General features: G+C 43.3%; 1 protein-coding gene across 3 annotated transcripts in view; it reads left to right on the top strand.

The window, feature by feature from the left end:
- LOC135521950 (spectrin beta chain, non-erythrocytic 1-like) overlaps positions 1-15,136 on the top strand; it is a 110,527-nt gene that overhangs the window by 75,772 nt on the left and 19,619 nt on the right. For all 3 annotated transcript variants that reach the window (XM_064947777.1, XM_064947793.1, XM_064947785.1), the window contains 11 exons: positions 75-212; positions 3,373-4,129; positions 4,654-4,856; positions 8,137-8,227; positions 8,526-8,672; positions 10,936-11,199; positions 11,480-11,704; positions 12,189-12,278; positions 13,948-14,226; positions 14,385-14,515; positions 14,875-15,079. In XM_064947777.1, the coding sequence (XP_064803849.1) occupies positions 75-212; positions 3,373-4,129; positions 4,654-4,856; positions 8,137-8,227; positions 8,526-8,672; positions 10,936-11,199; positions 11,480-11,704; positions 12,189-12,278; positions 13,948-14,226; positions 14,385-14,515; positions 14,875-15,079 (2,530 nt within the window). The remainder of the gene's footprint in view (positions 1-74; positions 213-3,372; positions 4,130-4,653; positions 4,857-8,136; positions 8,228-8,525; positions 8,673-10,935; positions 11,200-11,479; positions 11,705-12,188; positions 12,279-13,947; positions 14,227-14,384; positions 14,516-14,874; positions 15,080-15,136) is intronic.

The raw sequence follows: 15,136 nt of genomic DNA, 5'->3' as shown, positions 1-15,136 counted from the left end.
ACATTCGTTTTGAAGAAAAAATGGTTTGTTTTGAAGTGGAACTGATTGGACATAGCATGCTCTCTCTTTCCCAGGTTCGAGAGCCTGGAGCCTGAGATGAACAACCAGGCATCACGCGTCGCTGTTGTGAACCAGATCGCCAGGCAGCTGATGCACAATGGACACCCCAGTGAGAAGAACATCAAAGCCCAGCAAGATAAGCTCAACAACAGGCAAGTTGAGCCATTTACAGACAGACGTCACACTATCTCCTGTCATACAGATGCCGTAGCTTAATTTGATCATCCTGTTGTTGCAGGAAATGCAAACTTGTAGTGTATTTGAGGTTTAACATAGCTTCAAGGGGGCCTCCCGAGTGGTGCAGCGGTCTAAGGCACTGTGCCACTACAGCCTCAGGTTCGATCCCAGGCAGTGTCACAGCCGGCCGTGAACGGGAGCCCAATGGGCTGGCACCAATTGGCCCAACGTCGTCCGGGTTAGGGGACTTGGCTGGTGGGATTTCCTTGGCTCATCGTGCCGGCCCATTGAGCTCATCAAAAATCAAGGCTTCTAAAGTTTAACTTCCACTTAAAATGTTCAGACTTGATTTGCCCTAATTAAAAATGTATCAACCCCTACAAAAAATGTCCAGTAATTTTAATCCACATTTCCTGTTGCTGTAGGATTTTTTTTCTTGCTGTAGCAAACTGCTTCAAATTAAGATCCTACATATGTAGCTGATATGTCCCTCAGTTGGACGCGGATCAACTGTTTGTTCACCCTCACCCTGCCGCAATTGCTAATAACCCATCCGCAGTTGCCCGACTATATGTGATAAAGTGAAACTCTTGAGTCCCACACCTGACCCTAACCCACTAATATAGAACATTTAGATATGTTTCTACTTATAATTTCAAACATTTTGGTAGGCGATTTGTTTGTCAACTTGTCTAGAATTAGATACATGCAGCTTCTCTTCTGTCATTATATGTTGCCCTAGAAGACTAAATAAACCCTTGCTCACCAGAATGTCATAAATCAATGGAATGAATGCTTCAATGTAGTTGTGAACTTTTTTGAGTGATCTATGCTTCTATCACGGTGCAAAGACGTTTAGGGACCGGGGAGAAAATACAATAACTATAAAATAACGTAAAAGATTTTCTGTGCAAAATGTTCAAATGACGTCAGTTTGACCGGTTGTAAGGAAATATAAATCTATGAAAACAACCCAACATCTTTCTGATAACATTTCAATTTGGCTTGGGTGCATATTTGTGACTGAATGGCTCAAATTGGTCTTATGTAGCAAAATTTGAAATTGTTTTTTCTTATACATTGGATAAAAGTAAAGAATCAGTGCTATAAAATGGTATACTATACACTGGGATTTTTGCCCATCCTTCAAAGAAAAACTGCTCCGGCACATTCAAATTGGATGGGTTCCGCTGATGTACAGGAATTTTAAGTCATACCACAGATTCTCAATTGGATTGAGGTCTGGGCTTTGACATTTCCATGTTTCCCCTTAAACCACTCGAGTGTTGCTTTAGCAGTATGCTTAGGGCCATTGTCCTGCTGGAAGGTGAACCTCTGTCCCAGTCTCAAAACTCTGGAAGACTGAAACATGTTTCCCTCAAGAATTTCCCTGTATTTTGAGCCATCAATCATTCCTTCAATTCTGACCAGTTTCCCAGTCCCTGCCGATGAAAAACATCCCCAACATCCCCACCACCATGGAGATGGTGTTCTCGGGATGAGAGGTGTTGGGTTTGCGCCAGACATAGTGTTTTCCTTGATGGCCAAAAACCTCAATTTGAGTCTCATCTGCCAGAGTTCCTTCTTCCATATGTTTAGGGAGTCTCCCACATGCCTTTTGGCGAACACCAAAAGGCATGTGTTTGCCTATTTTTTTTCTTTAAGCAATGGCTTTTCTGGTCACTCTTCCGTAAAGCCCAGCTCTGTGGAATGTACGGCTTAAAGTGGTCCTATGGACAGATACTCCAATCTCCGCTGTAGAGCTTTGCAGTCCTTTCTGGGTTATCTTTGGTCTCTGTTGCCTCTCTGATTAATGCCCTCCTTGCCTGGTCTGTGAGTTTTGGTGGGTGGCAAGCTCTTGGCAGGTTTGTTGTGGTGCCATATTCTTTCAATTTTTTAATAATAGATTTAATGGTGCCCCATGGGATGTTCAAAGTTTCAGATATTTTTTTACAACCCAACCCTGATCTGTACTTACCCACAACTTTGTCCCTGTCACGTCCTGACCATAGAGAGCTTTTCTATGGTAGAGTAGGTCAGGGGGGTTAGTCTAGTTTATTATTTCTATGTGGGGTTCTAGTTTTGTTTTTCTATGTTGGTGATTTTGTATGATTCCCAAATAGAGGCAGCTGGTAATTTGTTGTCTCTAATTGGGGATCATACTTAGGTAGCTTTTTTCCACCTGTGTTTTGTGGGATATTGTTTATGTGTAGTTGCATGTTAGCACTCCATTGTCGTCACGTTTCGTTTAGTCTTTATTGTTTTGTTGTGTGGTTCACTTATTTCTTATAAAAGATGTGGAACCCAGATCACGCTGCACGTTGGTCCGAGTGTGCTTCCAACGATCGTGACAGTCCCTGACCTGTTTGGAGAGCTCCTTGATCTTCATGGTGCCACTTGCTTGGTGGTGCCCCTTTCTTAGTGGTGTTGCAGACTCTGTGGCCTTTCAGAACAGGTGTGCATGTATATTGAGATCATGTGACAGATCATGTGACACTTAGATTGCACACAGGTGGACTTTATCTAATTATGTGACTTCTGAAGGTAATTGGTTGCACCAGATCTTATTTAGGGGCTTCATAGCAAAGGGGGTGAATACATATACACACACCACTTTAAAAAAAAAATTTTTTAAACAAGTACATTTTTTAATTTTACTTCACTGATTTGGACTATTTTGTCCATTGCATTAAATCCAAATAAAAACACATTTAAATTACAGGTTGTAATGCTACAAAATAGGAAACACACTTTTACAAGGCACTGTAACTGATGCAAATGAAGAAACCAAAAGATGATTAGGTTATTATAATGTAGTTAAGCAGTTATGTGATTTTAACTATGCCTGACCTTTACTTTTCTCATGGTGAATTAATAATACCTATTGACTCAAAATTGTGTTATTATGTGTTGGATATGACTTTATCCTTTGAATTGAGCTGGACATTTTTTATTGGTTATCATCAAATTAATTGGCCAGTTCAGTCAATTTGACCCTTGGTCTGGCAACAACAGGGTTATGGTTGGTTTGATTCCCGTACGGGCCACAAATATTGAAATATGTGCCACTGTCCGTAAACTGGATCAAAGTGTCTGCTAAATTACCATATTTCTATTTATTAATTTGTTCCTCAGATGGAGCCAGTTCCGGGAACTGGCAGACCAGAAGAAGGAGTCTCTAATCTCGGCGCTGGGTGTGCAGAACTACCACCTGGACTGCAAAGAAACCAAGTCATGGATCCGCGAGAAGACGAAGGTCATCGAGTCCACCCAGGAGCTGGGCAACGACCTGACGGGTGTCATGGCCCTGCAGCGTAAACTCACTGGCATGGAGCGTGACCTGGCTGCCATCGAGGACAAGCTGGGCGACCTGCGTGGCGAGGCAGAGCGGCTGGCCGGCGAGCACCCGGACCAGGCCAAGGCCATCAAGGGCCGCCTGGCCGAGATCACTGCCGTGTGGGAGGAGATGAAGGCCACACTGCGTAATCGCGAGGAGTCCCTTGGTGAGGCCAGCAAGCTGCAGCAGTTCCTGCGCGAGCTGGATGACTTCCAGTCGTGGCTGTCACGCACACAGACAGCCGTCGCCTCGGAGGAGACGCCCAACACGCTGGCTGAGGCAGAGAAGCTGCTAGCACAGCACGAGGGCATCAAGAATGAGATCCGCAACTACGAGGAGGACTACCAGAAGATGCGCGACATGGGCGAGATGGTGACCCAGGGCCAGACCGATGCCCAGTACATGTTCCTGCGGCAGCGGCTACAGGCCCTGGACACGGGCTGGAATGAGCTGCACAAGATGTGGGAAAACCGGCAGAACCTGCTGTCCCAGTCCCACGCCTACCAACTGTTTCTCAGGGACACCACGCAGGCCGAGGCCTTCCTTAACAACCAGGTACGTTGATTGGTCAATACCCCTTAAACCAGGGTACTTAATTGTTCGATTCAATTGAGTTTCAATTCTATTCCAAGAGTAGAAAAATATTAGCCTAGAAATCCAAAGTGAATGGTTCCGTTTCACTATTATTTCATTTCACTGATTACACTCATTCAAAATTAGATTTTTGTTAACAGTTTATTTTAAAGTCCTATTTTAGCTGTTATTACCTAATTTTACTAGGCAGGGATGTGGTAACAATGTGTCATTTTTTGTGCCCAACTATAATCCACTCCCTCTTACCAAGGACATGCTGCTTTGCAAATCAAAAAAGTACATTTCAGAAAGTGTTCAATGTAGTTTAGATTGAATTCCAGCAGAGCTGGGTTCTATATTCTGTTTCAGTTCAGTCAATTCAAGAATTTCAGTATACTCCCTAACTGATTTGAAATGTAATTGACCCCGACCTGGATATCCAGTCTCAGTGGGGATTATTAAAAAACCCTGTGACTGACTCTCTCTTTTTATAACCCTAATCTTAGGAATACATGCTGGCCCATACAGAGATGGCCACTACGCTTGAGGGGGCCGAAGTAGCCATCAAGCAGCAGGAGGACTTCATGACCACAATGGATGCCAACGAAGAGAAGATAAACGGTGTGGTGGAGGCTGGCAGGCGGCTGGCGACTGATGGCAACATCAACGCCGACCGCATCCAGGAGAGAGTGGCGTCTATTGACGACAGGTTAGAAGCCTCTTCTGCTATATAGTTACAAATGACACTGGTGGACAGGTCATTTTTTGCGGTTACTCTGCTGCGCAGATTAGATCTCACACCTGTTGGAGTATTTAACGCCCCGGGAACCACATTAATATGATAAAGCAATCTCCTGGAAATGGGATACCTAGTCAGTTGCACAACTGAATGCATTAATCTAAAATGTGTTTTCCGTATTTAACCCAACCACTCTGAATCAGAGAGGTGCGGGGGGCTGCCTTAATCGACATCATCAGCGCCCAGGTTAATTGTCTTGCTCAAGGGCAGAGCAGCAGATTTCAGTTACTGGCTCAAAACGCTTAACCAGTAGACTACCTGCACAGCTTTACTGTGAAAAAGACTACAGAGAATACAACCAATGGTTAGACACATAAGACCACCCAGTTATTAGGTTTACAGCTACCACAAATGCCAGTACAACGCTTGATATTGATCTTTGCATTTACTTGGTATTGTGTATCGTGATGTAAAAAAAATATTTGCGACAAAGCTTTAACTTCCTGTCTGATGTCTTGAGATGCTGCTTCCATATATCAAGATAATGTTCCTTCCTCATGAAGCCATCTATTTTATGAAGTACACCAGTCCCTCCTGCAGCAAAGCACCCACACAACCTATCCCTCAACGTAACCAAGACTAAGGAGATGATTGTGGACTACAGGGAAAGGAGGACCGAGCATGCCCCCATTCTCATCAACGGGGATGTAGAGGAGCAGGTTGAGAGCTTCAAGTTCCTTGGTGTCCACATGTAGAGGTCCTGGATGGCAGGCAGTTTAGCCCCAGTGATGTACTGGGCCGTACGTCCTACCCTCTGTAGTTCCTTGAGGTCAGAGGCTGAGCAATTGTCGTACCGGGCAGTGATGCAACCATGTTGCAGCTGTAGAACCTTTTGAGGATCTCAGGACCCATGCCACATCTTTTTAGTTTCCTTAGGGGGAATAGGCTTCGTCGTGCCCTCTTCACAACTGTCTTGGTGTGTTTGGACCTTTCTAGTTTGTTGTTGATGTGGACACCAAGGAACTTGAAGCTCTCAACCTGCTCCTCTACAGCCCCGTTGATGAGATATCAATATCTTGATATATTGAAGCAGCATCTCAAGACATCAGACAGGAAGTTAAAGCTTCATCGCAAATGGGTCTTCCAAATAGACAATGACCCCAAGCATACTTCCAAAGTTGTGGCAAAATGGCTTAAGGACAACAAAGGCAATGTATTGGTGTGGCCATCACAAAGCCCTGACCTCAATCCTATAGAAAATGTGTGGGCGGAACTGAAAAAGCGTGTGCGAGCAAGGAGGCCTACAAACCTGACTCAGTTAAACCAGCTCTGTCAGGAGGAATGGGCTAAAATTCACCCAACTTATTGTGGGAAGCTTGTGGAAGGCTACCCAAATTGTTTTACCCAAGTTAAACAATTTTAAGGCAATGCTACCACATATTAATGGGGTGTATGTAAACTTATGACCCACTGGGAATGTGATGAAATAAATAAAACCTTAAGTAAATCACTCTCTACTATTATTCTGACATTTCATATTCTTAAAATAAAGTGGTAATCCTAACTGACCTAAAACCGGGAATTTTTTACTAGGATTAAATGTCAGGAATTGTGAAAAACTGAGTTTAAATGTATTTGACTAAGGTGTATGTAACCTTACGACTTCAACTGTATACAGTATATCACAAAAGTGAGTACACCCCTCACATTTTTGTAAATATTTGAGTATATCTTTTCATGTGACAACACTGAAGAAATTACACATTGCTACAATGTAAAGTAGTGAGTGTACAGCTTGTATAACAGTGTAAATTTGCTGTCCCCTCAAAATAACACAGCCATTAATGTCTAAACCGCTGGCAACAAAAGTGAGTACACCCCTAAGTGAAAATGTCCAAATTGGGCCCAAGTGTCAATATTTTGTGTGGTCACCATCATTTTCCACCACTGCCTTAACCCTCTTGGGCATGGAGTTCACCTGAGCTTCACAGGTTGCCACTGGAGTCCTCTTCCACTCCTCCATGACGACATCACAGAGCTGGTGGATGTTAGAGACCTTGCACCACAGATGCTCAATAGGGTTTAGGTCTGGAGACATGCTTGGCCAGTCCATCACCTTTACCCTCAGCTTCTTTAGCAAGGCAGTGGTCATCTTGGAGGTGTGTTTGGGGTTGTTATCATGTTGGAATACTGCCCTGCGGCCCAGTCTCCGAAGGGAGGGGATCATGCTCTGCTGATCCTTTATACTCCTCACCTGGTTGCCGCCACACACGCTTGACACCATCTGCACCAAATAAGTTTATCTTGGTCTCATCAGACCACAGGACATTGTTCCAGTAATCCATGTCCTTGGTCTGCCTGTCTTCAAAAAACTGTTTGCGGGCTTTCTTGTGCATCATCTTTAGAAGAGGCTTCCTTCTGGGACGACAGCCATGCAGACCAATTTGATGCAGTGTACGATGTATGGTCTGAGCACTGACAGGCTGACCCCCCACCCCTTCAACCTCTGCAGCAATGCTGGCAGCACTCATACGTCTATTTCCCAAAGACAACCTCTGGATGTGACGCTGAGCACGTGCACTCAATTTCTTTGGTCTACAATGGCGAGGCCTGTGCTAAGTGGAACCTGTCCAGTTAAACCGCTGTATGGTCTTGACACCCGTGCTGCAGCTCAGTTTCAGGGTCTTGGCAATCTTCTTATAGCCCAGGCCATCTTTATGTAGAGCAACAATTCTTTTTTTCAGATCCTCAGAGAGTTCTTTGCCATGAGGTGCCATGTTGAACTTCTAGTGACCAGTCAGTATGAGGGATTGTGAGAGCGATGCCACCAAATTTAACACATCTGCTCCCCATTCACACCTGAGACCTTGTAACACTCATGAGTCACATGATACCGGGGAGGGAAAATGGCTAATTGGGCCCAATTTGGACATTTTCACTTAGGGTTGTACTCACTTTTGTTGCCAGCAGTTTAGACATTAATCGCTGTGTGTTGTTATTTTGAGGGGACAGTAAATTTACACTGTTATACAAGCTGTACACTCACTACTTCACATTGTAGCAATGTGTCATTTCTTCAGTGTTGTCACATGAAAAAATATACTCAAATATTTACAAAAATGTGAGGGGTGGACTCACTTTTGTGATATACTGTATATGGTACACACAACTGGGAGCTTGTTTGTGGTAGTCACAATAAACATGGGATCTATTATCCATGATCAAATCTGTTTACCCAACATTTGCACAGCCATAAGAAGAACCGCAAGGCTGCTCTGGAGCTACTGATGAGGCTGAAGGATAACCGGGACCTTCAGAAGTTCCTACAGGATTCCCAGGAGGTCTGCTGCCCAACATGTCTTTCCCGGACCCAGATTAAGCCTACTCCTGAACTAAAAAGCACTTTCAATAGAGATTCTCCATTGAAAGTGCTTATTATTCCAGGAATATGCTTAATCTGGACGTGAAAAATCGTTCATACAGTCTAACATTGGTATAAGTCCCGATACTATGAATGCATACATTGCCACGCTATGTATTAAATATAAAACAGTGCATGTAAGTATAGTGACAGACTGCTTTCACAGTCTAAGGCAGTCAAATACAATGACCTACCTACCTCTGTGTGTGTGTGTGCAGCTGTCCCTGTGGATCAATGAGAAGATGCTCACGGCCCAGGACATGTCGTACGACGAGGCCAGGAACCTCCACAGCAAATGGCTCAAGCATCAGGCCTTCATGGCCGAGCTTCAGTCCAACAAGGAGTGGCTGGACAAAATTGAGAAGGTTAGCAAAACCAAAATAAGATTCACTCTATCTTGATGATTTTGCATTGGGTATTAGATGAATGAACACAAGTTAATAACAAGTGCCTCCAATTACATTTTTATTTTTTTATTTTACCTTTATTTTACTAGGCAAGTCAGTTAAGAACAAATTCTTATTTTCAATGACGGCCTAGGAACAGTGGGTTAACTACCTGTTCAGGGGCAGAATGACAGATCTGTACCTTGTCAGCTCGGGGAATCGAACTTGCAAACTTTCGGTTACTAGTCCAACGCTCTAACCACTAGGCTACCCTAGTAGCACATTAGCGTGATCAGTTATCTAGACTTTTAAGTAGTCTTAAGTGTATGATGTCATTAAAATTACATTTATTTTAAGAATAAAATACATATTTCATGAGTCCTTCTTTTGAGGGCCTAGTTTTAGCCTTATACAGCGGCCTGAAACTCATAGTTTACAGGCCACATCAGACCTGCAAGCCACATTATGCTGGCTTGCAAAGTGATGTGTAACTCCTATTGGAGTGGGTATATCCAACATTTAGAATTTTATTCACATGCAACCTGCATTCAGAATGACTTCCAGGGTTGGGAAGACTAAGGTATGAGACTACCTTAAACATCTAGAATTGAACAAAAATTTCAGTAACTGGTACAATAAGTCCAAGTAACAGATTTGAATAGTTTAGAAAATGTATGTTATTTATTTCTGAGTAGCATACGTTTAATTAATCAATGTACATGCAAAAAAATTGATATTGAAACAAACGATTTAAAAAATCGACCTGCAGTAGAGCATGCAACTCTGGTTATTAACACCAACAGTGGGGTAATTTTACACCACTGAGTGTTAATTTAACTCTTTACAGTGTCAACACTAAAAATGAAAATAGATAGCTTGTACAGTGCCTTGCGAAAGTATTCGGCCCCCTTGAACTTTGCAACCTTTTGCCACATTTCAGGTTTCAAACATAAAGATATAAAAATGTATTTTTTTGTGAAGAATCAACAACAAGTGGGACACAATGATGAAGTGGAAAGACATTTATTGGATATTTCAAACTTTTTTAACAAATCAAAAACTGAAAAATTGGGTGTGCAAAATTATTTAGCCCCCTTAAGTTAATACTTTGTAGTGCCACCTTTTGCTTCGATTACAGCTGTAAGTCGCTTGGAGTATGTCTCTATCAGTTTTGCACATCGAGTGACATTTTTTCACATTCCTCCTTGCAAATAAATGTCGTTCCACTTCATGATTGTGTCCCACTTGTTGTTGATTCTTCACAAAAAAGTACAGTTTTATATCTTTATGTTTGAAGCCTGAAATGTGGCAAAAGGTCGCAAAGTTCAAGGGGGCCGAATACTTTCTCAAGGCACTGTATAGCGAAAATAGCTTGTTAATGAGAGAGGTCAAAGGAGAATGGCCAGAATCGTGCAAGCTAACAGTTGGGGCACAAACAGACAAATAAAGGAGCAGTACAACAGTGGTGTGCAGAACGGCATCTCGGAACTCACAACTCGTTGATCCTTGTCACGGATGGGCTATTGCAGCAGACGACCACACCGGGTTCCACTCCTATCAGCTAAAAACAAGACAAAGTGGCTCCAGTGGGCACGAGATGACCAACACTGGACAATTGAGGAGTGGAAGAACATCACTTGGAATATGACAGAGAGTTCAGTTCGCTTGAGTGGCCTGCGCAGTCCCCAGACCCCAACCCAATAGAGTACCTTTGGGATGAGACGGAACGGGCTGTTCGCAGCATGAATGTACCGCCGTCCAATCTGCAGCAACTGCGTGATGTCGGCATGGACCAACATCCCTGTGGAATGTTTCCGACACCTTATTGAATGCCCCGAAGAATTCAGGCTGTTCAGGAGGCAAAGGGGGGTCCAACCCGGTACTAGACGGGTGTACCTAATAAACTGTCTATTGAGTGTATGTACCCACTATAGCTCCCCAACTGATTATGACTACCCTATACTCACTAACTGCCATATTATACCCACTGCAAAACTCAGGGGGTTACCCCACCATAACTAACTGACTGTACCTGCCCGCCGCACTAAATGTGTTTCACGGCCATAAAATGTGTTTCAACAACTGCAGAAACACAAAGATTATCCATAATCTTGACCTTTTCTATTTTATACTGTGTATTTTGTTACTGTAAGGCATGGCAGCACCACATCAGTAGGTCAAATTCCTGGTACTTGTAAAAGTACTTGGGAAATAAAGGTGATTCTAAGTCTTTCCTTTCCAGGATGGGATGCAGCTGGTGTTGGAGAAGCCTGAGACAGAGTCGGTGGTCAAGGAGAAGCTCTCAGCCCTCCAGAAGATGTGGGAAGTGTTGGAGTCTACCACCCAGACCAAAGCCCAGTGCCTGTTTGACGCCAACAAGACCGAGCTGTTCACACAGAGCTGTGCTGACTTGAACAAGTGGCTGGGTGGCCTGGAGGGACAGATTCAATCTGATGACTATGGCAAAGACCTGACCAGTGTCAATATCCTGCTCAAAAAGCAGCAGGTACTGTACATGGTGGAGCATGCGTTGTTGTAATCAAATTAATAAATCATGTTGGCGTTAATAAAATAATAATGCAACATATTAATACTAATAATAATTTAAATAAGTTGGCTTTAATTGGTTTTTAGCAATAAAAAATGTATGGCATCAATTGGTCTGATCTGAAAATCTTGGATAAGAAACCATGGATGTTGCCTTAGTGGCCTGGGCCCCGCCAGGAACATCATCTAGGGGAAACAGTGTTCAAAATGTTCTCCTCCCTCTCCCTGGTGGCCCCTAGATATTGGAGAACCAGGTGGAGGTCCGTCAGAGGGAGGTGGTGGAGCTGCAGAGCCAGGCACTGGTCCTCGGCCAGGAAGGGAATGTCACAGAGGAGGTGGATTGCCAGAGACAGATGGTGGAGCACAAGTTCAAAGAGCTGCTCGACCCGCTGAGGAAGAGAAAGAACTTCCTGGTGGCCTCCCGTGAGATCCACCAGTTCAACCGCGATGTGGAGGATGAGATAGTGAGTTGATAGTTGATTGAGCTGCCTCCTGGGGGTGTACTGTGTGTTTGTTTGTTTTTGTTTTTTTGTTTTCCCGATAGTAAAACAAGGAAAATTCAGACAAGTGGAGACCTTTTGGTTTTCAGGGGAAATGTAAAGAGAGCCTGTGACACAACTTTGGGACGTTAACAAGGCGACACTCCATCTTAACTAGTCCACATTTACTGGATTGGTTGAACGGTACAGAAGGGAATCTCCCTCAACATTTTTATTTGTTCTCGTCAAGACCCGTATGTAGGGCATCTAGTTTAAGGCATTTATTTTAGGTTAAGGTTAGGTTAGGGAAAATAGGATTTTGAATGGGAATCAATTGTTTGGTCTCCACAAGGATAGTAAAAACAAACGTTTGTGTGTGCTCGTACATGCACATGTTCTACTGAGGCTTTATTTGTTCTGGTATTTTCATTCAATGCACTTAATTATCTATTTGGCTCGTCCATTTTAGCTTTGGGTCGAAGAGAGGATGCGAATTGCAACCTCCACAGAGCATGGTCACAACCTACAGACCGTTCAACTGCTTATCAAGAAAAATCAGGTATGTGTATTTTTATCATGTACTGAACATGTCTGTCACGCCCTGAACATAGAGCTTTTTTTAATTCTCTATTTTGGTTAGGTTGGTGTCACTAGGGTGGGTAATCTAGGTTGTTCATTTCTATGTTGGCCTGGTAATAGGTTCGCAATCAGAGGCAGCTGTTTATTGTTGTCTCTGATTGGGGATAATATTTAGGCAGCCATTTCCCCACTGTGTTTTGGTGGGATCTTGTTTATGTGTAGTTGCCTGTGAACACTTCATTGACCTCACATTTAGTTTGTTCTTTATTGTTTTGTGCGTTTCACTTCAATAAATATGTGGAACCCATATCACGCTGCACTTTGGTCTGAATGTTATTACGACGATCGTGACAATGTCACTTTACAAGGAAGTCACACTTAGGCCCAAAATAAGCACCATTCTATTGTTGTGAATACGTTTATGCACTTATTTATAAGCAAAATTATAATTGTTAGTGTCAGTGTTTAGGGCTGTGTTGTTCATGAAATTTTGTCAGTCAGTGATTGTCAAGCAAATAACTGCTGTTCTCACTGGTAATTGCCTGATAATTAGCATAAACACGTTTAGCATCTCCTGGCTTCCAGGCATATCCTACAAGCCACTAATGCAGACCTTTTGGAACATCTACATTTTAAAAAGTCTAATAAATCCATTTAATATAAATCCATGATGTATTTTAGACATGTCTAAAGAAACATGATATAAAGAAAATGTAGTCTATTTCAGAAGAACAGAATAGTATACTCTCAGTTGTCCTTATGTTAGGCCCTGATATGGCTATGCCATATGGCTGTGGGCTACACTAGTTAATTTAGCAGACAAGATTTACTTAAAATTCCGTGACATTATTTTACAGTATGAGGAATACAATTGAAAAAGTAGCAGTTGTGCCCTTGGGCTGAATATAATAGGCGATTTATAATTCCATTCTCCCAGCTGCCGTGCTCTGTAGCACCTCTCACTCGCATGGGTCTCTCAGATGTAGCCAATGCTCATCACGTGATTGGGTCTTTCTCAGGCAAGAAGTAGGCTACAAGTGAATGAAGACAGACACATCGGTCACACAACTGCGAATTCCGAGGCGCATTTTGAATATGTCCACATTTAGCCTGCTTTTTGTCAGCCAACAAGATGAGTAGGCTTAACGAATAGCAAAAGCATAAGCCTATGTCAATCTACTATCCCCCATAGTACAAAAGTTGACTTATTCTATTGGTCAACTTGTCCTTCTGTGCAATAAAGAAATATTCCAAACATACTCTGGGTGAGTTGTGGGATGCGATAGATCCCAACCTAATACATCCACTCGCATCAACAAAACTTTTAAAAGCCTGCCTAGATCTGTTATCCTATTCCTACCAAGATATTTAAACAAATATATTGAATGATATCATACATAGCAAAGAGTATCACTGTCTTATTGAGTTTTAATTGAGATATAGGGTAGATAGATTGGTGTCTTCTCCAGGGGGTGTACAGTACAGAAATATGGCTCCTGCCCTTTGAGCCGTTCAGGCATAGCTTACTTGAAGTGTATCTACTGTATTGTGCTCTTGGTTTTGTGTATCTAGTATTTTAATGTATTGCTGACATTACAAAATTAATTTCCATGGAAATGTGCAATAAAAGTATTGTGTCCCCTTCTCAGACCTTGCAGAAGGAGATCCAGGGACACCAGCCCCGCTTCGACGACATTTTCGAGCGGAGCGAGAGCCTGCTGATGGAGGACAGCCTTGCCGTGGAGGCCATCCGCCAGCACCTGGCCGACCTGCAACAGCTGTGGGGTCTGATGATTGAGGAGACAGAGAAGCGTCATGCCCGACTGGAGCAGTCCCACAATGCCCAGAAGTACTACTTTGATGCCGCCGAGGCAGAGGCCTGGATGAGCGAGCAGGAGTTGTACATGATGTCTGAGGAGAAAGCCAAGGTACCAGGGTGTTATTGACAGTGTTCTGGTGCTGTACAAATAATATTTTTGCCATGGGTGTGCCCTATTGTGAGGAATATTGTGTGTGTGTGTGTTGATAATGTTGCTACTAACTTAGAATTCCCAAAGCGCTAAAAACAAGTGTATTTCCCTCTTAGGATGAGCAGAGCTCTGTAGCCATGCTGAAGAAGCACCAGATTGTGGAACAATCGGTGGAGGACTACGCTGAGACAGTCCATCAGCTCTCCAAGACCAGCAGAGGCCTGACAGCTGCAGGACATACAGAGAGGTCAGTGAGAGAGCCCAGAGTGAAGCCATTGAATTAGAATGTCACTTATTATTGCCACCCGTCAAGGAACGTTGACTTGAATTTGAATGTCCGATCTAGAAAAAGTATTTCTATGAGTGTAGCATTCAGTAGACCAGAGTGTGGTGTGTATGCATATTTTTGTTTCATCTGAACCCTAACAGACCTGATTTCACTAATGATAGCCTTGATTACAGACCATGACTAGTTTATTAGTTTGATCAGGGGTGTTAGTATTGGGCTGGAACAAGAATATGTTTTTTTTGCAAAAACAAAAAAGATTACTCTTGTTAAACCCATCCACTGATCATTGAAGTCTTGATTTCTGTTTGTGTGGGCAGTGAAAGGATAGGCATGCGTCAGTCTCAGGTGGACAAGCTCTATGCCGGCATGAAGGACCTGTCTGAGGAGAGGCGGGGCAAACTGGATGAGAGGTTCCGCCTGTTCCAGCTCAACCGCGAGGTTGACGACTTGGAGCAGTGGATTGCCGAGCGGGAGGTGGTGGCCGGATCTCATGAGCTGGGACAGGACTACGAGCATGTCACTGTAAGCTACGTCACCTGACTTCAAACCCTACCCTTTCACTCCTGGTGCTGTCAGGGA

The sequence above is a fragment of the Oncorhynchus masou genome, chromosome 4 (genome assembly GCF_036934945.1).
Source record: "Oncorhynchus masou masou isolate Uvic2021 chromosome 4, UVic_Omas_1.1, whole genome shotgun sequence".
Classification (NCBI taxonomy): domain Eukaryota; kingdom Metazoa; phylum Chordata; class Actinopteri; order Salmoniformes; family Salmonidae; genus Oncorhynchus; species Oncorhynchus masou.
Note: the sequence above shows the minus strand (reverse complement) of the source record. Positions and strands in the feature narration are given on the sequence as shown.